The sequence below is a fragment of the Lolium rigidum genome, chromosome 1 (assembly GCF_022539505.1).
Source record: "Lolium rigidum isolate FL_2022 chromosome 1, APGP_CSIRO_Lrig_0.1, whole genome shotgun sequence".
Taxonomy (NCBI): Eukaryota; Viridiplantae; Streptophyta; class Magnoliopsida; order Poales; family Poaceae; genus Lolium; species Lolium rigidum.
In genome coordinates, this window is record NC_061508.1 from 116961708 (window position 1) to 116985322 (window position 23615).

Genomic DNA, 23615 nt, shown 5'->3' on the forward strand with positions numbered 1-23615 from the left:
TTGTTGGTGGTGGGGAGTCCGGGACGAGGTCGATGAAGGGGGGAGCAACAAGGTGAGGGGGCCTATATGAGGTAGAAGCACCCATTTTACAAGCCGGCCCATTTGAGGATGGTTTTTTCCTTTTTTCTGTTTTTCTTCTCTATTTCCTGTTTCACTTTTTTTTTTTTGTCTCCGGTGACCCAGGCAAGAACTTCACAAGCACAGTAAGCTCCAGTGAGTAAGAGCATCTCCAGCCGCATCCCCCAAACCGTCCCCCAAACCGCGCCGGATGGAGCGTTTGGGGGACGTGTTTTGTTCGTGCCGCGTTTGGGGGACGTCGCTCCCGCCCGCGTCCCCCAAACGCCGCCCCCAAACATTTAAAATATTTTTTCTAACACATAAACCATTTATATGAAATGTAGCATATGAAAAAAAATGTTTTCGAGGATTGTTTTCAAATTAAATTACAACAAACAATAAAACAAGTAATCAAATATAATGAAAAGGGCTAGATGATACATCAAGGTGCCACGGTATTTCCTTTGATCCTCCACAAATGCTCAACGAGATCAGCTTGAAGTTGCTCATGCACATTGCTGTCACGGATCTCTGCGTGCATGGCGAGAAAATCAGCAAAATCTGCGGGCAACTCATGATCAACCTCCGCGAGAGGGCCTTGACACTCATAGGGACCAACATGTGACCTAACATGATTCTTGCGGTCATCCTCGATGATCATGTTGTGCATGATCACACAAGCCTCGCATCACCTCCCACATTTGGTCGTGAGACCGTCTTAGAGCAGGTACCGGACAATGGCAAATTGTGCTTGAAGCACACCAAATGCCCGCTCGACATCCTTCCCGCAAGCCTCCCGTCGTGTAGCAAAGTGAGAATTCTTCGAGACTCGATGGATTCGAGATTGTTTTGACAAAAGTGGCCCATTTTGGATATATACCATCGGCTAGATAATAGCCTTTGGTATATTGGTGGCCATTGATCTCATAGTTGCATGGTGGAGCATGCCCTTCGACTAGTCCGTCGAACACCGGAGACCGCTCGCAACACGTTGATGTCATTGTGTGATCCCGCCATGCCAAAGAAAGAATGCCAAATCCACAGGTCATAATCTGCCACAGCCTTCAAGCACCACACTCGCAATATCCATGACGCCCTTTGTATATACCTTGCCAAGCAAACGGGCAGTTCTTCCATGCCCGGTGCATGCAATCGATGCTTCCAAGCATTCCAGGAAATCCTCCGGCAGCATTTTGTGCCATGATCCTTGCGATCTCTTCCTCAGTTGGCCCTCTCAAGTAGTATTTGCCAAACTTTCCCACCACAGCTCGGCAAAACTTGTACATGCACTCAATGGCAGTAGACTCACTCATGCGAAGGTAGTCGTCCTATGTATCGGCAGGTGCTCCGTATGCAAGCATCCTCATGGCGGCGGTGCACTTCTGAATGGATGAGAACCCGAGAACGCCTACAGGGGTCGAACTCTCGAACGCCGTGGAGGATATTCATGAACAGGCCCTTGCTCATCCTGTACCGACGCCGAAAATTATCGGCATGTGTTGCCCCGTCGGCGAAGTAGTCGTTGTGCAGCATGGCATGCCCCTCCATCCTTTGCCGGGGCTTCGACTTCCTTCTTCCCGGCCTTGATCCTCCGCGGCGCGGCCTCTTCCTCTTCTCCGCCTCGGCGTCAAGCATGTCCCGGAGGGACGCGATGATCGGCAAATGCTCCCGCAGGTCGTCGTCGAACGCTTGCTCGTCCTCCGGCGCAGCAGGGCAACCATCTCATCGTCGCTGTCCATGGCTAAAGCAAAATCAATGGTTAAAATTGCGCCGAGGCGGACGACGCAACAAACAGGCGACCAATCGCGCCTACCCGGCAAGTCGTCGAGCACCTTCCGTGCGCGGAGGTGGGGCGGATTTGACGGCGCGTTCGGGAGGCGGCCGGCGACGCGGCGGCGGCGGCACGACCGGCGGGAGCCCCGGCCGCGACAACGGTCGCCGACTCGCAGCACGGATCGGACGCCCAAACGGCCGGGAAATCCAGCGCGGCGGTGGGGTGGGAGGCGCGGGAAGGAAGGAGCGACGAGAAAAGAGGCGCGAACCAACGGTTTATGCAAATAGTCGCCGACATGTGGGAGCCCGCCTCGCTTCGTTGTGCCCGGCGTCCCCGGAGCGTCCCTCGTGGGACGGGGACGGGCTCGGGGCGCCGGACACCGTATCGGGCCGCGCCGGACAAAAAAGGGCTTTGGAGGACGCGGCTGGAACGCTTTTTTTGTCCGGCGCGCCCCAAATCCCTTTGGGGGACGATTTGGGGGACGCGACTGGAGATGCTCTAAGCTCAACTTCTGGGGAGTGCTCTTGCTGTTGTAAAAAGACATGGACATGTTAAAGGCCTTGTTATAGCTTTGGTTTCATTAACAAAATTGGCACCTACACTTTTTTAATTGAGAAAAAAATCACATATGGCACAAACGTGCCAATTTTAGATCTGAAAGTAGTTACGGAAAATTGCATGTGGATGTGGGCCCTGGGAAGTGGGAACCACCATGATTTTTTCTTTTTCCCCGATCCGTCTGCATCTAATGGTCAAGTATGTGTCGTGCTGCCGAGCCACCTTGGGCTGGGGCACATTCGCCCGATATGTTTTGGGAAAAAATCGCAGGTTTCCAAGGTACTTCCTCCGGTCCGATTACATCCGCGCCGTTGTGAAGGCTGCTAGCATGTTTGAGTTTGTCTCTCCATTGATTAAAAGAGTCTAGAAGTAGTACATGCTTAGGCACTCGCTGCCATGGGACAAGCGGAATGACACTTATTATGTCAATATTTACCACATACTCTAGTCTAGTACTCCAGTAATTTGGGGAATGATTTGTGTAATTCACCTAGAAAGATAGTTGAGAACTTCACTGCCTTTTAAAAGGGCTGTGATCCTAGTACGAACTTGCGGTAGTATATGCATCATTGACTACATCCTGAGTTTTTTCAGATTCTTTAAAATATGATTTTGAAAATTTGAAAATAAAGTGGCCCGTGGAGCTCAGCCTCAATTTGGAGTTGCCGGTTGTGCTCCCAATTACACACTTGCAGAGCAAAACTTGCATAGACTTTTAGCAGAGCAAAATGAGCTATTGTGTAAGAAGAAGACCTGGTCTTTACTTTGTGATGTAGTAGAGCAGTAGAAGTAGCATCGCTGTCTGATATCGTGCACACAAATAGCCATCCGAACTGAAGCACCAGAAGGCAAAGCAAAAAATGACTACTACAATGTTAAGTTCTATATGCCTCCTCTGCTCTGCTCATAGGAACCACGCTATGGACGTTGATTGTTTCATTCTTCATGCAGTCTACGTCGTCAGTGTTGTGTCAAATAGAGTACCTTGCTTATTAGAATACTGCAATGCCAATTGGTTCACTATGTTATCAGTTTCAACGATCAACTCACTTTTGTTTTCCATTGTGGTGATTGATTAGCATTATCAGCACCTTTGCCTGATTGCTACCCCATTTGGCCGTGTCTCTCTCTTTAAACACCGAACACCATATCTTTAATTACAGAGACAGCGATTTGACAGCTCAACTCAGGACTGCAGATATGGTTGCAATTTCCCCTTTTCCTCTGCAAACATGATGAATACACACCAAATTTAACTTTCACAAGTACTACAACGGAGCTCGTGGGTTAGGGTAATAATATCAGATGTTAAATTCTTAATATCCACTTCAAAGAGGTGCAACTCTGTCACTTTTGCTACATCTGATAGAATTGGATCGATACGATAGCCCATGATCTCTGAATTTGACACACTGATCTAGACCCGTGGAAGAAAAAGTTATGCACAAAAAAGAATATATATAATTCAGAGAACAATGTTTTTGAAAAGGCAACAAAGCAATGTGAAATACTACTAGCAGAACACCTAGAATTGGAACTTGAGGACGCCTCACATTCTTGACCAACAAGCAAAAAGGCCTATAGAACATGCTCTCCGCGTCTCCTCCCCTATTGCTCTGATCCGAGAACAACTATTCGGATCGCTCCTACAGATGAAGAATCGCCTACCTTGCCCGGTCATAGAAACCCAAAGAGAGGATGTGCCTGTGCTATGGAAAGCATGATCACCACTGCAATTGCTAGGGTGGCCTGGAAAGCTCTAGACGTCGACCATGACGAGGCGCCGAGAGCACCGGCGCCGCTGGTTTTCTTCAAGCTCCCCAGCCACACGTCGTCTTCGAGCTGCTCATGGCTCGGCCTCCGCAACGCATGCTTACCTTTTCCACTGTAAAATGTCAAGAGAAATTGATCTGATCAGACTCGCGTAGCAATTGGCAGCCAGTCAAACGGTTAAATCCAACCCGTTGTCAGTAATAAGGAATCAACCGACGGTGAGTTAGCAATTACATGTGTGCTTTCCCAGATTCCGACTAGGCAAGTGCAACTTTCTAGTCAAGCCCAACACGCCACAAAGTGGGGATGGAACAAAGGCAAAAGATAGAGCAACACAATCAAAGCTCCTTTTCTTTCTTTGGTCGGAGCCTAACTTTGCTCCTTTTCCCCATTGGCCATTTCAAATAATAATATAATTATTTTGTCTAGCTCAGATGAAAGATCATACTAGTTGATTTGAACGAGATCTACAACAGGATGATTGCAGCTAGATCGATGTACTGTCATACTAAGCATGAGAAATTACTTGAAAGAAAGGTGGAATATATACCTGTTTGGATTTGACTGTGGGCAGAAGGTAATGGTGTAATCGGTGTGGTTGCAGGTGAAGGTGGATGTGCCGTCGTCGTAGGCGTAGCTGTAGGACTTTGGGCATGCGTTCTTGAAGAGCTGCGAGTACTGGGAGGGGTGGCACGTGTCCGGGGTCGCGTAGGCGCCGTTGCAGCAGTACTCCGGCTTTCCGAAGGCCTCGCATGCGCTGCGGCATGCGCGGCCGCCCGCGGAGCTGAGCTCGGAGGGGCAGCGCTCGTTGAGGTCGACGAGGCAGCCGGTGTCGGGGCAGCCCGGCGCGGACGGCTGCACGAGCATGGGCAGGTTGTACCCGTCGACGAGGCTGACGTCGTAGAAGTCCTTGCCGCCGTCGCCGTCGAGGGTGAACTCGGCGAGCGTGGCGGGCGGGGTGGCCCCGGCGCCGCGGCACTCGACCTCGCCCGACCCGCAGTCCCCCGTGGCGCAGGTGCCCTTGCCGCGCCCGTCGAAGTCGCAGCCGGAGCGGCCCCAGAAGCGGCCCGACCAGCCCGTGGGCCCGTAGAGCGAGCGCGACTGCCCCGGCGGCAGCGCGAAGCCGGTCGTCTCCAGCGGCGGCGAGCCCGAGCCCGAGAGCAGCCCCGGCCACACCGTGTCCGTGCACCGGTTCGCGAAGGTGAACGTGATGGCGCCCGCCACGGGGCCTGCACGCCGCGAGAAAGCGAACAGTCAGCTCGCCAAATCGAAATCAAGCTCGCACCTTTAATTACCGCGCGCATCCAAATCGCAGCAAGAATAGCGCTTTCTGAAGCACCAATGGATCGATGGATGGGTGGGTTGAGATATACCTTGGAAGAAGGCGAGGAGGAGGAGGACGATCGACGCCGGGGAGCCGAGGAGCGGAGACGGCGGAGACGGCGGAGCCATGGGAGACGCTCAATTCAACGAGTTGCTGTCGAATCAAGCGCGGAACTAATCAGGGGAAGCCGCGCTGCTGCCTTCTCTGCCCGGAGGGGAGGAGCTTAGCTAGGTCTGATGTGGAGACTAGGGAGCTTCACCTCCTCGACTGGCGAGCTGGCGGCCAGGAGGAGGGGGAAGGGGGCGGCCGTGTCGTGTGAGGTTGCGGGGGAGGAAAAGGGGGGGTTGCGGACGAAGTGGGCACGAGCGCGGCCACTCTGCCCGTACGCCTCGCGGCTGAGCAGATCTTTTACGACGCCGAAGTCGAAGTGGGCACGACCGTGGTCGGCCGGCGAGATCAGCGGCCGAGCCGGATCGGAATGATTGCGCCTTTCTTGCGTAGATTTGCTTGATGTCCTCTCCTCTCGTCACAGGGGAGTCAAATTAATGCTGCGACGGGGGGCCTGGGGGATTTCTCGTTTGGTCACAGTGAGTGAAGGAGTACGAATTTTGCGAGGGCGGCATGGTGTCGGTTGTCCATTTCATTCGTTTGGATGCTCTCTTTGTTCCATTTTGTCTTGTCTCTTTTTCTTGGTCGTCAAAATTCTGTGTGATGCCAATAGGGAACATTATGTTTGTTTGTTTTTTTGTAAAAATCAATAGAACTGGCCTACTTTGATGAATTCTGCCAAAGTGGCAAATCTGAGTTTGACTAGATTTCCACCGCACTTAACCGAGCAAACTGGATGTACCGAGCAAATCTGAGTTTGACTAGTAAGTCCACCAATCCGTTGATGATCTTCCACCACCTAGCGATGAAGGTTACAAATAAGTAGTGCACCACCTAACGATGATTACGAACAGTGACACGACTGGTTGCGACCGCAAGATACTAACATGATCCATTTATTTGGTGGAATTGCCTATATGATGAAACTCATCAAGTTATTTTTAGTTCCATGTGACAAACTTGGATTATACTAAACTAGTGGTTGGGGCGTCCCAAGGGGCGCCTCCTTGCCGGTCAGTGGCAAGCCAATCACTGCCAAATGAAAAAGCTATCAATCCATGTTAATCAAGTTCTGCTCTCTTCTGCTTGCATATCCACTTGCATTCAAGTCTCTATCCAATAAAATACCAAATGGCGACCTAATTATTAACAGAAACCAGCAATCTTATATGAAAAAAATCACTGGAAAGGTGGACAAAACCTGAACTAAGCTACCACGTGTGCTTTATACAAGTTTACATAAACAAAATATGCACACACCAAAGAAGTTCTCGGGATCAGCCTGAACTCTGAACTAAGCTGGGCTTGCAAACTATTGTCATGGTATGAAAATGATATTGATACCTACAACAGAAATCAACAACAGAATCAGAGAGATCTTCTGACAAGTAACGAAATTTATACATCTCAGTAAAGATAGATGCATGTTCTTCGGCTATCAAAAAATATGCATGTCCATCGAGTTGGAACTCTTCTCCATCAAATTTTAACAAAGAACATTAAAATGAGAGTAAATATTTTAATACATCGAGATGGGGGTAAATTATTTAATACATCTGAATACCAAAAAATGAGATAAAAATAGGAGAGTTACTTGTGAGTAAAGGCAATAACCACTATGTATAGAAATAACACATGCCATTGTGCATAAATCTATGCAGAGAAAAACAAGATTCCTGGTTAATCCATATTCAGATAAGTAAAAGCCAAATTTCTTTCGTTTTTTGTAGCATGAAGAAATAAGGATAACTGTATAAATGGAAGGTTTCTTTATCAACAATCCAATAATTAGCAAGTTAAAATAGGTTTAAAAAAGCAACCAGTCAGTCATAGTGTTATAACTCAGATATTGCTTCCTCAAAACATTAAGAAAATATCCTCCCTGTAAGTAGATGCCAGCATAGCACATATATACCAAAACGATAGAAGTTAATCAAAATAATAATAAAGATCACCGTAAACTGAAAACCACAATAATCTTTTCATCCATGAACAGTAATGTCGTATCTAATATTGTCACTAAACCATTTGTCGATGGTTCTTTGTGAACATACAAGCACCACAAAATTTTTGGAAGTTAATATTGATTTAATTTATAGAAGATAAAACGGCCGGGCTAACAATAAGTGGGCATTTTGGCATACCAAATGAAGTGCTAGTAAGGTTAATCGTGAGAGGGCAACGTGGCGCGGAAGGGCTGGGCGCTGGCCTTGCTTCTGGGCGCAGGCAATCAAAGTACCACATGGCATACAGTTAGAATATGGCTCTTATATGTGTAAACAAGGGAGTAAAATACAAAAGTCGGGTTACTTTGATTGCGAGAACCTGAGTAGAGGGAGTAGAATATTAGCCAATGTTATATGAGCTTTGTACTGACAAATGCATGAAATTTGATTTTCCTAAGTATCCTTGATGAAGGTAGACCAGTATTTTGTATGATTAACACCTATCACACTGTTCTCCTAATAATCGAAGCTTGAAAAACTGTCGCAACCTACATAGTTAATGGAGTGAAATCTAGCATTCTGAGGACTAATAAGTTTCACTTCACATATTCCCATGTTATATATTAAAATTTCCATGCAAACAATGCTAAAAATGGATTGACTTTTCTCTGAATGATGCAAGACAATGACAACAACAGAATCCCCCAATCAGAAGATCCTGTAAGAGCGTGATGTCCTTCCTGGCTATCCCAAATTCCTAGTTCAACACAAAAAAATTAGCTAAGCGGATGGGAAATGAGATGATAACATACCTTGCAAGCTAAAGGCGGCAATACTATATATGTGTCCAAATCATTCCATAATCAGACAAAATAGGCACTCTTCATCATCGACACCAACCGTCTTGCTAGCCTCCAGCGGCAACAACACAAAGCATAATTAGTACAGAGGGAAAAAGTTCATATTAAAAAGAACTAACCCAAAGCATAACTATCTAGATCATTTAAGCAATGCTTTAAATTTCATTTGGTACCTCTTCCATCATTCACTACAAAATTTCTAAAGCAAGTTCCTTTGTAGATTAACATGTATACAGAAGTTAGTGCGGACAAAACAGTCAATAGAGAGTATGAGGTGATACATTCGTAGTGATGAACTCCAGGTGGTTATCTGCAACAAGGCGACACCCTGGCACGTGAAGATGCTTTTCTCTATCCGTTGCTAGTTAGTGAATATACCCACTGCAATAATCTGTAGCTGATGAAGAACCTATACACATCGCCCTCAACTCTGATCTACACGTAATGAAGGTGCAGGCCAGCAGTCGTGCTAAGAGGCAGCACAACAGCTTCCAGGAGCAGGATGAGTCCCCGAGCTGCAGCACATGCCGTTGTGTCTCTCCAACCAACACCAGCTAGTGATGTCTGCTCACCGTTGGTCTAAAAATCTGCGAGACAGAGAAGAGAATTAGAAAGGAGCTAGCTCACATGGATAGGTGCAGCCTGAAGTGAAGAGAAGGACATGGTGCCGTTCTCCAAAGTAGAGGGGATGATGACAGCGGGACAAGTACCTCGGCAATACATCCCCGTCGGCTTCCATGGCACCCCTTCGTCGAAAACCGATGTAGACCAGCGTGAGGGAGGAGGGTGCAGGATGCCGACGTAGCAACCGCTGGCTCTCGCCTCGCCGGGATTGCAGACCATCAATGAAGTCGCCCTCGTTCAACCGTGCACGATGAAGAGGGGTGGGCTAGATGGGGTGGAGCTCAGCCGGCGTGGGTGTGTGATACGTCCCCGACGTATCCATAATTTCTGTCGTTCCATGCTTGTTTTATGACAATACTTACATGTTTTGCTTGCACTTGATGATGTTTTTATGCGTTTTCCGGAACTAACCTATTAACAAGATGCCACAGTGCCAGTTCCTGTTTTCTGCTGTTTTTGGTTCCAGAAAGGCTGTTCGGGCAATATTTTCGGAATTCGACGAAACGAAGACCAAACCTCCTATTTTTCCCGGAAGGCTCCAGAACACCGAAGAAGAGTCGGAGAGGGGCCGGAGGGCCACCACACCATAGGGCGGCGCGGCCTGGCCTGGGCCCGCGCCGGCCTGTGGTGTGGAGCCCCCAGGTGCCCCCTGCGCCGCCTCTTCGCCTATAAAATCCCTTTCGACCTAAAAACACCGTACCACTTGACGAAACTCCAGAAAGACTCCAGGGGTGCCGCCGCCATCGCGAAACTCCAATTCGGGGACGAAGTCTCTGTCCCGGCACCTGCCGGGGCGGGGAAGTGCCCCGGAAGCCATCTCCATCAACGCCATCGCCTCCATCATGCTCCGTGAGTAGTTCCCCCATGGACTACGGGTTCTAGCTGTAGCTAGTTGGTATTCTCTCCCCCATGTACTTCAATACAATGATCTCATGAGCTGCCTTACATGATTGAGATTCATCTGATGTAATCGGTGTTGTGTTTGTTGGGATCCGATGGATGATACATTATGATTAGTCTATCTATAAAGTTTGTGAAGTTATTGTTGCTGCAATCTTGTTATGCTTAATGCTTGTCACTAGGGCCCGAGTGGCATGATCTTAGATTTGAGCTCTATACTTATTGCTTAGATTGTATCTACAAGTTGTATGCACATGTCACCGTCCGGAACCAAAGGCCCCGAAGTGACGAAATCGGGACAACCGGAGGGGATGGCGGTGATGTGAGGGACACATGTTTTCACGGAGTGTTAATGCTTTGCTCCGGTGCTCTATTAAAAGGAGTACCTTAATATCCAAGTAGATTCCCTTGAGGCCCGGCTGCCACCGACTGGTAGGACAATAGATGTTGTGCAAGTTTCTCATTGCGAGCACGTACGACTAAATATGGAAAACATGCCTACATGATTAATGAATTGATGTTCTTTCTTAATGCCTTATCAATCCTATCAATTGCCCAACTGTAATTCGTTCACCCAACACTTGTCACTTGTTATTGGAGAGTTGCCACTAGTGTAGATAGCTGGGAACCCCGGTCCATCTCTCATCATCATATACTCGTTCTACATGTCATTGGAAGTAGTATCAACTATCTTCTGGTGCCATTGCTCTCATATTGCTATTACTGCTGCTGTGTTACTGTTACTACTGCTCTCATATTACTGCTACTTTCACATCACCCCTGTTACAAGTACTTTTCCAGGTGCAGCTGAATTGACAACTCAGTTGTTAAGGCTTATAAGTATTCTTTACCTCCCCTTGTGTCGAATCAATAAATTTGGGTTTTTACTTCCCTCGAAGACTGTTGCGATCCCCTATACTTGTGGGTCATCAAGACTATTTTCTGGCGCCGTTGCCGGGGAGGCATAGCTCTACTCATAAGTTCACCTGGGGAGTACACTCTACCTCTCTCTCTACTTTTATTTTATTTTTTTTTGCTTAGTTTACTTTTGTCTAGTTTATTTGTGCTTAGTTTATTTTTGTCTTGTTTTATTTGTCTATATACCCGAAAATCCATAAAAATTTGAAAAACCTAAAAATTAAAAACTGCTGTTATGGGAGAACCTACAACCTACTTGGAGCTTATAGAATGTTATAATAATTATAGAGAATCAAGAACTGGTAAAATAATGAGTGCTATGATAGAAAAATTGAATACAATTGCTTGAAATCTTGCTTGAACGCCATAATATAAACTCGTTGCTCTCAACAGGATACTAAACATCTTAAATTTCAATGTGGCTTTAGTGAGGAATTTTTAATTAAGAACTATAACCGGAATTTCTATATTCATTATGGGTTCGAAGAGGTAGAACAATTTGTCTTATTTATGGGAGCCTCCGAGATAGAATCCTTCATGGTTGAGAATTATGAAACTTGTGTTGTTTGTAAGGGCCTTAAAGATTATGTCTCTACTATCCTTAATTCTTGCATAGAATGCTACGAGTAGGAATCCTTATATCCTTGATTATAAAGAGAGACACATTAATGCACAAGAATGCACTCACAATTTGCAGGAACCGGTGGAAGAAGAAATTGATGAACCTCGAAAGCTCATTGGATGAAAAAGAGGAGGAAATTGATGAACCTGAAAGCTCATTGGATGAAAAAGAAGAGGAGAGTGATGAACAAAAGGAGGAAGAATGGATTAGCTACCCATGCCGACCTTCTAATGAGAGTAACTCTTTATCTCTTACACTATTTGATTGTCCTCCATGCTTACCGAAAGAGGTTGAATGTTATGTTCCTGTGGATTCTCTTGAAATATTTCCTATAAGTAAAACTTGTGAGAATAATTATGCTACTGTTATCTATGATAATCCATGCTACTTTGATAAATCTTATGATAATGCTTTGTTTGTGCCTGATGTCGAAATGCATGGTACTAAAGAATTTTGCTTAGCAAATGTTTATGATAAAGCTCTAGATGATGGTCCTATGTTACTTGATAATATTAATTGTACTACTAATGAAAATGGGATTGGAGAGTTCTTGACATTATCTATGTGTACCATATCTCTTGAGATTGATCATTCATCTTGCTATATTATTGATAAAAGTGTGTTCGAAAGTTTTAATTCCACTATTTTTGAGCTTGATAAAAATTATATGTTTGTGGATCATGAAAAGTATGCTGCATGTGATAGTTATATTGTTGAGTTTATTCATGAAGCTACTGAAAATTATTATGAGAGAGGAAAATATGGTTGTAGAAATTTGCATGGTACTAAAACACCTCTCTATATGCTTAAAATTTTGAAGCTACACTTGTTTTATCTTCCTATGCTTGTTACTTTGCTTTTCATGAACTTGTTTATTTACAAGATTCCTTTACATAGGAAGCATGTTAGACTTAAATGTGTTTTGGATTTTCTTTTTGATGCTCTCTTTTACCTCTACTCTTGTTTCTTGCGAGTGCATCATTAAAACTGCTGAGCCCATCTTGATGGCTATAAAGAAAGAACTTCTTGGGAGATAACCCATGTGTTATTTTGCTACAGTAATTTGTTTTATATTTGTGTCTTGGAAGTTGTTTACTACTGTAGCAACCTCTCCTTATCTTAGTTTTGTGTTTTGTTGTGCCAAGTGAAGTCTCTAATAGAAGGTTGATACTAGATTTGGATTTCTGCGCAGAAACAGATTTCTATCTGTCACGAATCTGGGCTTATTTCTCTGTAGGAAACTCAGAAAAATCTGCCAATTTACGTGCGTGATCCTCAGATATGTACGCAACTTTCATTAGTTTTGAGTTTTCTGATTTGAGCAACGGAAGTACCATTTTAAAATTCGTGTTTACTGGCTGTTCTGTTTTGGCAGATTCTGTCTCTGTTTTTTGCATTGTCTCTTGTGGACTTTATGTGAGGCTTTCTAGACGTGGAGAGCTGTAGCTAATGTTTTATTGAGTTCTTGCAATGTGTCACTACAGGACCAAGGTGGATTCAATTTTTTTTGAGTACTAACCCCTCTAATGAAGTTTATGAGAAGTTTGGTGTGAAGGAAGTTTTCAAGGGTCAAGAGAGGAGGATGATATATGATCAAGAAGAGTGAAAAGTCTAAGCTTGGGGATGCCCCCGTGGTTCATCCCTGCATATTTCAAGAAGACTCAAGCGTCTAAGCTTGGGGATGCCCAAGGCATCCCCTTCTTCATCAACTTATCAGGTTTCTTCTATTGAAACTATATTTTTATTCAGTCACATCTTATGTGCTTTACTTGGAGCGTCTGTGTGTTTTTATTTTTGTTTATGTTTGAATAAAGATGGATCCTAGCAATCCTTGTTTGGGAGAGATACACGCTCCGCTTTTTCATATGAACACTTGTGTTCTTCGCTTTACTTTTAATGTTCAATGATAAAAGTTGGAAGCTATTGCACTTATTTATATTTGGTTGAAAACAGAAAATGCCTCATCATGTCTTGGCTAATTTGACACTTGGCAATTGTTTTGAGCTCTCAAGTAGATCATGATTAAGTTTTTTTCATGTAGTTTAAACCTATTAGTGGAGAACTACCGTAGAGCTTGTTAAAATTGGTTTGCATGATTGGTCTCTCTTAAGGTCTAGATATTTTCTCGGTAAAAGTGTTTGAGCAACAAGGAAGACAAGTGTAGAGTATTATAATGCTTGCAATATGTTCTTATGTAAGTTTTGTTGTACCAGTTCATACTTGTGTTTGCTTCAAACAACCTTGCTAGCCTAAACCTTGTATCGAGAGGGAATACTTCTCATGCATCCAAAATACTTGAGCCAACCACTATGCCATTTGTGTCCACCATACCTACCTACTATGTGGTATTTCCTGCCATTCCAAAGTAAATTGCTTGAGTGCTACCTTTAAGCAATTCAAAATGCTTCTCAATTTGTGTCAATGTTTTATAGCTCATGAGGAAGTATGTGGTGTTTATCTTTCAAACTTGTTGGGCAACTTTCACCAATGGACTAGTGGCTTCATCCGCTTATCCAATAATTTTGCAAAAAGAGCTGGCAATGGGATTCCCAGTCCCAAATTAATTAACCAAAATAGACACTCCTCCATGGTATGTGATTGTTGGACGGCACCCGAGGATTCGGTTAGCCATGGCTTGTGTAAGCAAAGGTTGGGGGGAGTGTCATCATCATAATAAAACTAAAATAAAAGGGCACTCCTTCATGGCATGAGATTGTTGGCATGCACCCGAGGATTCGGTTAGCCATGGTTTGTGAAAGAAAGGTTGGAAGGAGTGCCACCCAAAAATAAAAATAATTCATGGGAGCCGCTCTTGAAGGTTTGTCTGGCAGGGGGTTAGAGTGCCCACTACCATTCGTTGACAACAACAAACACCTCTCAAAACTTTACCTTTATGCTCTCTATATGTTTTCAAAACCAAAGCTCTAGCACAAATATAGCAATCGATGCTTTCCTCTTTGAAGGGACATTCTTTTACTTTATGTTGAGTCAGTTTACCTACTTCCTTCCATCTTAGAAGCAAACACTTGTGTCAATCGTGCATTGATTCTTACATACTTGCTTATTTGCATTCATCATATTACTTTGTGTTGACAATTATCCATGAGATATGCATGTTACAAGTTGAAAGCAACCGCTGAAACTTATATCTTCCTTTGTGTTGCTTCAATGCCTTTACTTTGAACTTATTGCTTTATGAGTTAACTCTTGCGCAAGACTTTTGATGCTTGTCTTGAAAGTATTATTCATGAAAAGTTTTGCTATATGTTATCTATTTGTTAGCAACTATAGATCATTGCCTTGAGTCACTTCATTCATTTCATATGCTTTGTAATAGTATGATCAAGGTTATGTAAGTAGCATGTCACTACAGAAATTATTCTTTTTATCGTTTACTCGCTCGGGACGAGCAGGAACTAAGCTTAGGGATGCCGATACGTCCCCGACGTATCCATAATTTCGTCGTTCCATGCTTCTTTTATGACAATACTTACATGTTTTGCTTGCACTTTATGATGTTTTTATGCGTTTTCCGGAACTAACCTATTAACAAGATGCCACAGTGCGCTTCCCGTTTCTGCCGTTTTTGGTTCCGTAAAGGCTGTTCGGGCAATATTCTCGGAATTCGACGAAACGAAGACCAAACCTCCTATTTTTACCGAAAGGCTCCAGAACACCGAAGAAGAGTCGGAGAGGGGCCATAGGGCCACCACACCATAGGGCGGCGCGGCCTGGCCTGGGCCCGCGCCGGCCTGTGGTGTGGAGCCCCCAGGTGCCCCCTGCGCCGCCTCTTCGCCTATAAAATCCCTTTCGACCTAAAAACACCGTACCACTTGACGAAACTCCGTGAAAGACTCCAGGGCGCCGCCGCCATCGCGAAACTCCACCCGGGGGACAGAAGTCTCCGTCCCGGCACCCGCCGGGCGGGGAAGTGCCCGGAAGCCATCTCCATCAACGCCATCGCCTCCATCATGCTCCGTGAGTAGTTCCCCCATGGACTACGGGTTCTAGCCGTAGCTAGTTGGTATTCTCTCCCCCATGTACTTCAATACAATGATCTCATGAGCTGCCTTACATGATTGAGATTCATCTCGATGTAATCGGTGTTGTGTTTGTTGGGATCCGATGGATGATACATTATGATTAGTCTATCTATAAAGTTTGTGAAGTTATTGTTGCTGCAATCTTGTTATGCTTAATGCTTGTCACTAGGGCCCGAGTGGCATGATCTTAGATTTGAGCTCTATACTTATTGCTTAGATTGTATCTACAAGTTGTATGCACATGTCACCGTCCGGAACCAAAGGCCCCGAAGTGACGAAATCGGGACAACCGGAGGGGATGGCGGTGATGTGAGGGACACATGTTTTCACGGAGTGTTAATGCTTTGCTCCGGTGCTCTATTAAAAGGAGTACCTTAATATCCAAGAGATTCCCTTGAGGCCCTGGCTGCCACCGGCTGGTAGGACAATAGATGTTGTGCAAGTTTCTCATTGCGAGCACGTACGACTAAATATGGAAAACATGCCTACATGATTAATGAATTGATGTTCTTTCTTAATGCCTTATCAATCCTATCAATTGCCCAACCGTAATTCGTTCACCCAACACTTGTCACTTGTTATTGGAGAGTTGCCACTAGTGTAGATAGCCGGGAACCCCGGTCCATCTCTCATCATCATATACTCGTTCTACATGTCATTGGAAGTAGTATCAACTATCTTCCGGTGCCATTGCTCTCATATTGCTATTACTCGCTCGTGTTATCAGTTCACTATTGCTCTCATATTATCGCTACTTTCACATCACCCTCGTTACAAGTACTTTTCCGAGTGCAGCTGAATTGACAACTCAGTTGTTAAGGCTTATAAGTATTCTTTACCTCCCCTTGTGTCGAATCAATAAATTTGGGTTTTTACTTCCCTCGAAGACTGTTGCGATCCCCTATACTTGTGGGTCATCAGTGTGCCCGCTCCCATGGCGTGCTCCTCCTCGCCACTGTCAGCGGCGGCTCTCACGCCCTGGCATCTGCAGCCCTGCGCCCTTCTTCAACGGACCAATCTAATGGGGAAAAATCGGGAACCATGAGGCATCCTAAGAATTTACAACAAGCACCAACCAAAGAAAGGAAGAATCATACCACATGAATCACGGGCGATTGAAGCAGCGACCAGTGATCTAGGTCAGTGCGAGGAACAACTGCTTGCGAAGGAGGCACAAAATCAGGACACAAAAAATTGGAGAAGAAATCCCTAAAAATAGAGCAGCGCACCTCAACCAAGTCCTTCCATGGGGCACGAAACGGTGGCGGGTAGGAGATCGTGCGGGTGCGGCGGCGCGGCCTAGTATCCCAGCAGCTGGGCTCAAGGAAGACGAAACCAGAACGAGGATGAGAGGCTGGGTCTGGGTCTCGGTCAAAAGGGGGCAGAGAAGCTACACGCAAAGGACAACACTACTCAATAGGACCTAGTTTCAACCCAAAATTGTTGGAGATATGCCCAAGAGGCAATAATAAAATGGTTATAATTATAATATATCTTTGTGTTTATGATAAATGTTTACATACCATGCTATAATTGTATTAACCGAAACATTGATACATGTGTGTTATGTAAACAACAAGGAGTCCCTAGTAAGCCTCTTGTATAACTAGCTTGTTGATTAATAGATGATCATGGTTTCGTGATCATGAACATTGGATGTTATTAATGACAAGGTTATATCATTATGTGAATGATGTAATGGACACACCCAATTAAGCATAGCATGAGATCACGTCATTAAGTTCATTTGCTATAAGCTTTCGATACATAGTTACCAAGTCCTTTCGACCATGAGATCATGTAAATCACTTATGCCGGAAGGGTACTTTGATTACATCAAACACCATTGCGTAAATGGGTGGTTATAAAGGTGGGATTAGGTATCCGGAAAGTATGAGTTGAGGCATATGGATCAACAGTGGGATTTGTCCATCCCGATGACGGATAGATATACTCTGGGCCCTCTCGGTGGAATGTCGTCTAATTAGCTTGCAAGCATATGAATGGTTCATAAGAGACCACATACCACGGTACGAGTAAAGAGTACTTGTCATGAGACGAGGTTGAACGAGGTATAGAGATACCGATGATCAAACCTCGGACAAGTAAAATATCGCGTGACAAAGGGAATCGGTATCGTATGTAAATGGTTCAATCGATCACTAAATTATCGTTGAATATGTGGGAGCCATTATGGATCTCCAGATCCCGCTATTGGTTATTGGTCGGAGAGAAGTCTCAACCATGTCTGCATAGTTCGCGAACCGTAGGGTGACACACTTAAGGTTTGATGTCGTTTTAAGTAGATATGGAATATGGAATGGAGCTCGAATGTTGTTCGGAGTCTCGGATGGGATCCAAGACATCACGAGGAGGTTCGGAATGGTCCGGAGAATAAGATTCATATATGGGAAGTCATTTTCCGGGGTTCGGAAAAAGTCCGGTGTTTTGACCGGAGCTTCTAGAAGGTTCTAGAAGGACCGGAATAGTCCGAAATATTATGGAAGGTTCCGGTAGTGTCCGGGACGACCCGAGATGTCTAAGGAAGTCCGGAGGGTTCCATAATAGGTGCAACCACGTTGTCTTAAGGGAAAAGGAGTCTTTCCTTAATGCAATTTCGGAATTGGCAAAAGAGTCCGAGTAGGACTAGGTTTTCGGAACCGGAAACCTATCGGAACTCAGTCAAACTTGGAGGCAGGTTTTTGGACGACCCAAGGGGCTTGGACACCTATTTAAAGAGGCCAAGGGGCACCCCAAGGGCACCTCAAGTCGCAGCCCTAGCTCCCCAAGTCGCAGCACCACCCTGCGCCCAAACCCTAGTCTCTCTCCTCCTCCATCTTCTCCCACAACGCTTACGGCGAAGCCCCTGCCGGAGATCTCCACCACCACCGTCACCACGCCGTCGTGCCGGCGGGATTCCGAGGAGGATCTACTACATCCGCTGCCCGCCGGAACGGGGAGGAGGACGTCGTCCATCAACACCGAACGTGTGACCGAGTACGGAGGTGCTGCCCGATTGTGGCACCGTCGAGATCAAGATCTTCTACGCGCTTTTGCAAGCGGCAAGTGATCGTCTACATCCACCCCGAGATCTAATCTCATTAAGCTTTGGAAATCTTCGAGGGTTAGTCTCATGATCTTCTCGTTGCTACCATCTACTAGATTAGATCTTGGCTTGTGTTTTCGTTCTTGCGGTAGGAAAATTTTTGTTTTCTATGCTACGAATCCCATCGGTGGTATCGAGCCGTGTCTATGCATAGATTGGTTGCACGAGTAGAACACAATTGTTTTGTGGGCGTTGATGCTTTTGTTGTCTTTAGTTCGTGTACTTTGCATCTTGCGGCATAGTGGGATGAAGCGGCCCGGGCTAACTTTACATGACCGCGTTCATGAGACTTGCTCCACGCTCGACATGCAACTTGTATTGCATAAGTGGCTTTGCGGGTGTCTGTCTCTCCCAATATAGTAAAGATCCAATTTACTCTTTCTATTGACAACACTAGTATCACCGTTGTGGTTCATGTTCGTAGGTAGATTAGATCTTACTCGAAAACCCTAAACCACGTAAAATATGCAAACCAAATTAGAGGCGTCTAACTTGTTTTTGCAGGCTTTGGTGATGTGATATGGCCATGATGTGATGATGAATATGTATGAGATGATCATTATTGTATTGTGGCAACCGGCAGGAGCCTTATGGTTGTCTTTATATTTCATGTTGTAGTATTGTTTCAAAGTAGTTGTAATAGTTGCTACACACGGTGAACAACCATGAAGACGGCGCCATGAACCTTGACGCTACGCCGACGATGATGGAGATCATGCCCGCTGATGATGGAGATCATGTCCGTGCTTTGGAGATGAAGATCAAAGGCGCAAAGACTAAAGGGCCATATCATATCACATATGAATTGCATGTGATGTTAATCCTTTATGCATCTTATTTTGCTTAGATCGCGACGGTAGCATTATAAGATGATCCCTCACATTAATATCAAGATAATAAAGTGTTCTCCCCTCGTATGCACCGTTGCTACAGTTCGTCGTTTCGAAGCATCTCGTGATGATCGGATGTGATAGACTCTACGTTCACATACAACGGGTGTAAGCCATGTTTGCACACGCGGAATACTTGGGTTTGCTTGACGAGCCTAGCATGTACAGACATGGCCTCGGGACAACGGAAACCGAAAGGTTGAACACGAGTCATATGGATGATATGATCAACATGTTGATGTTCACCATTGAAGCTACATCATCTCACGTGATAATCGGTTTTGGTGTAGTGGATATGGATCGTGTACCACTTAACAACTATGAGGGATGTTGTATTAAGTGTGAGTTCATTAGTAATTAGATTAAAACTTGAACTAATTATCATAAACATAGTCTGAGTAGTATTTTGAATTAAATTTGTAGAATTGGCATCCGTTTTTCTACCATGCGTTAGTCTTGTAATTGAGATTGAAATACTGTTAAGTCTGACTAATAACTTTACGGACTGGTACCGTATTGTTGAAGAATCAAGATATGATTAAGTCCTATTGCAAACTTTTAGTAAACCTCACATTGTTGATTCAAAGAACAATGGTTTCAATTAGTACCTAAAATCATCTTGTCTCCATGAAACTTGAAGTTCAAATCCGTTTGAAATTAAAGTAAGGAGCTGGAAATTTTGTTTTCGAAATAAGCGAGGTATAAGATATATGTGATATCTAAGACCTTATTTCAAGGTGATAGAATATAATTTGGTGAGAGTACATAAACTCATAAGTTTTATGGGAATGTACGAAGGTTGAAGACGCCAGGCGTCCCAATCCTCCAACTATTGGGGCACTAACAATATTCGCATATCCATGAAGTGATCGTCCTTAGTATGCACCGTTGCTAAGACTCGTCGTTTCGAAGCATCTCGTGATGATCGGGTGTCATAGATTCCACGAGTGCATAAAATGGGTGCAAGCCGATTTGCACATGCGAATACTAAGGTTAAACTTTACGAGCCTAGTATGTACATACATGGTCTCGGAAAGTCATCATGATATGATAAAATTATGAGTGAAATTGTTCATCATATTACAAAGTTACTAATAGTGAAATCAGGAACACTTGTCATATGATGATCAACTTCAAAGTAAGAACCTCAAGGTTATTGGTATTTGACCAACAAATCTAGAAGTCTATGATGTTGAAGTGTTTTTCAGAATAATGAGGAAAGCTAAAAGAGAAACTATAAAAGATATTTTGGCAGAAAGAAAAGAAAAGACTAGAAAGTCTAGCTCAGGTGTATATACATGATATACATGTTATGGATGTATTCCTTGTTTTGTCACACAATGAAATTCTTGGGTATTTGTACTAGATTGGTTGGTATGAGATGTCATACAATACAACGCAATACAAGAATACAATGGCCTAAGTGACTGATAAGGAATATGGTAATAATGCACGTCTAGAACATAATAAAGTGTTATTATGTTTGTCGTTGGCATTATACCTAGCCCTTAGAATTTATAATAAAGAACTTAATAATTGTTATTTTGCTCTAGTCAAATGAAAACAATGAGTTGTTCAAATTATGACATTACTCCATGTACGATGGATAAGTTATTATAAATCTTAATGGTGAAAAACACATACATAACACTGACGCTAAAATGCCATAAGGCAAATGATCTGAATTCCACTTATTTGTGGAACCGCCATTTAGGTCATGTTAGAAAGGAACGCATGAACAAACTCCATGCAGATGGATTTTTGGAGTCACATGATTTTTGAATCATTTGGCGCTTGCAAATCTCTTCTAAAGAGAATGACTTAAATACCGTTCATAGGCCAAGAGTTGAACGGGCAACTAACTTAGTGGAAACATACATGATGATGTATGTGGTTCACTGGGCATAGTTGTGTGCGGGAGATTCTTCTACTTCGTGAAAACTTCCAACAATGAATTGAGTATATATTTGTGGATATATTCGATAAGGAAGAAGTTTGAAACATTTGAAAGGATTCAAATAAAGTTCAGCATGAAGTGGAAATCATCGTAATAGAGAATTCAAATATCTATGATTGGATAATGGTGGAAATATTTGAATTACGAGTTTTAGCGAACATCTAAGAGAGTTATGAAATTGTTCTACAACTCACATTTCTTGGAGTATCATAATGATGATGGAGTATCCGAGAGATGTATCCAAACCTTGTTGGATTAATGATGAGAAAATATATTTTGACGCCATTATATTTTTTGTGTGGATTATGCTTTAGAGACTACCGCTTTTACACTAAATAGAGCATCATCATGATCCGTTGAAATGACACCATACAAGTTATGGCATGGGTATGAACCCTAATAGTCTTTTCTTAAATTTTGGTATGCATAGCATAAGTAAATGAGTTTACAACCAAAATCGGATGAATGTCTTTGTTGGTTATCCCAGAGATTAATTGGGAATTCTTTCCACTATGGAGACAAAGACAAAAATGTTTTTCGATGTTTCTTACTTATTTCCAAGAAATTGTTTTTCTAGCGAAATATTTGAGTGGGAGGACAATAGAACTTGATAAGGTTTATGAACCTGAGCATAATGATGAGAGTAGCGCAGCGTCGGAAATGGTTCCGGAAGCGGCCACGACGATCATGGCTCCCATGACTACAAAGTGTTTTAGTCATGGAGATCAAAGTACATATTGAAAATTGTAGGCATGGTTTACTTTGTGATCAAATAAATGATTTGTGAACAAAGGATTGATTTTGATCAATAAATAAACCAACTACAAACAAAGAAGTTATGATGGGCCCTGACTCCGTTAAAATGGCTATACGCCGTGAAATCCAAGATAGATGAATACTTTTTGAAAGTAAATGAATCTATAAAATTGATGGACTTGGATGAAATATCCTTGAAGAAGCTCAACTTGTCGAAAAGTTGTTTACGACAAAGTTCAAAGAGTTGACTACGATAAGATTAGATCTTCCGTAGCAATGCTTATAGTCCATGTAGATTATTCTAGTAATCGCTACATATTTCTTTTATGAGATGTGCTAGTAGGATGGCAAAATATAATACTTAACAGAAGTGTGTATTAAAGGTGTATACAAGATGCAACCAAGGGTTTTGCTAGTCCGTAGAATACTAGATAGGTATACGAACTTCAATTGGATGAAGTGAGTATCACGGAGTTGGAATCTTCACCGGATGAAATAGTCAAAGAGTTTTGATTTCATCAGAGACGATGAAGGTACTTGCATTTGCAAGAAATTAAGTGGGAGCGCTGAGACATATTTGTAATACTTTATGTAGCCGACATATCGTTGATTATAAATAGTGTAATTATATAATTGATTAAAAAGGTTTCATTGAGAATTAACTTCAATGAAAGGATATGGACTAAAACATATTTAGTGTCAAGATCTATGAAGATAGATTAAAACACATAATAAGTTTAAGTCAAAGTACATAGAATGGATATTGAAGTAGTTCAATATAGAAATATTAAGAACGTGTTCTTTGCATACAAAGGTTTAACAAGACTTGAGTGTATTTGACACTTGATGAGTAAAAACACATGAGTGATTTTGGATCACAAATAATATGTACAAAATCAGATGTCCTGTGCTCTAAAAGGTTAGGAGCATATACCAGAATGATTCATGTGATGATCATTGGACAAACAGTAAGAATATCCCTGTGTGCTTCAGAAGAACCAAGGATATATATATAATTTTATATGGAGTAATGACAAACAAATCGCTGTAAGGTGTTGCACCGATATTAGTTTGGTCACATATAAGAATTAATTTCAAATATAAATTAGGCTAAGTGTTGTTTAATAGGTAGCACAATGCTAGATTTAGAAGAGTTCTAAATGTTGTGACGGATTCTACAAACGAAGGTAGAATATGTCATTTTTTTGACAATGACTAAAGATGTTAAGTCAAAAAGTTCTTTGAGAACTTGGTGTAGTTCCGATAGTGTCAGAACTTTGAAGCTATATTGTATGTGACAATATTAGTGACATATTTCAGACCGCGGAATTAAGGTTCCACCAGAGGACTAAGCATATATGCCGACTCATTTGGAAAATGAGTGATGCGTTGAGACGCA

The 23615-nt window shown here is 43.4% G+C and overlaps 1 protein-coding gene across 1 annotated transcript; it reads right to left on the bottom strand.

Moving 5' to 3' along the window:
* Window positions 1-3830: 3830 nt before the first annotated feature.
* On the bottom strand, window positions 3831-5614 carry LOC124650580 (thaumatin-like protein 1). The gene is made up of 3 exons (XM_047190096.1): window positions 5536-5614; window positions 4713-5391; window positions 3831-4274 (listed from the first exon to the last, which is right to left on the bottom strand). Exons 1-3 carry the CDS (start codon window positions 5612-5614, stop codon window positions 4067-4069), a joined length of 966 nt encoding a protein of 321 aa, XP_047046052.1. The 3' UTR covers window positions 3831-4066.
* Window positions 5615-23615: the final 18001 nt, after the last annotated feature.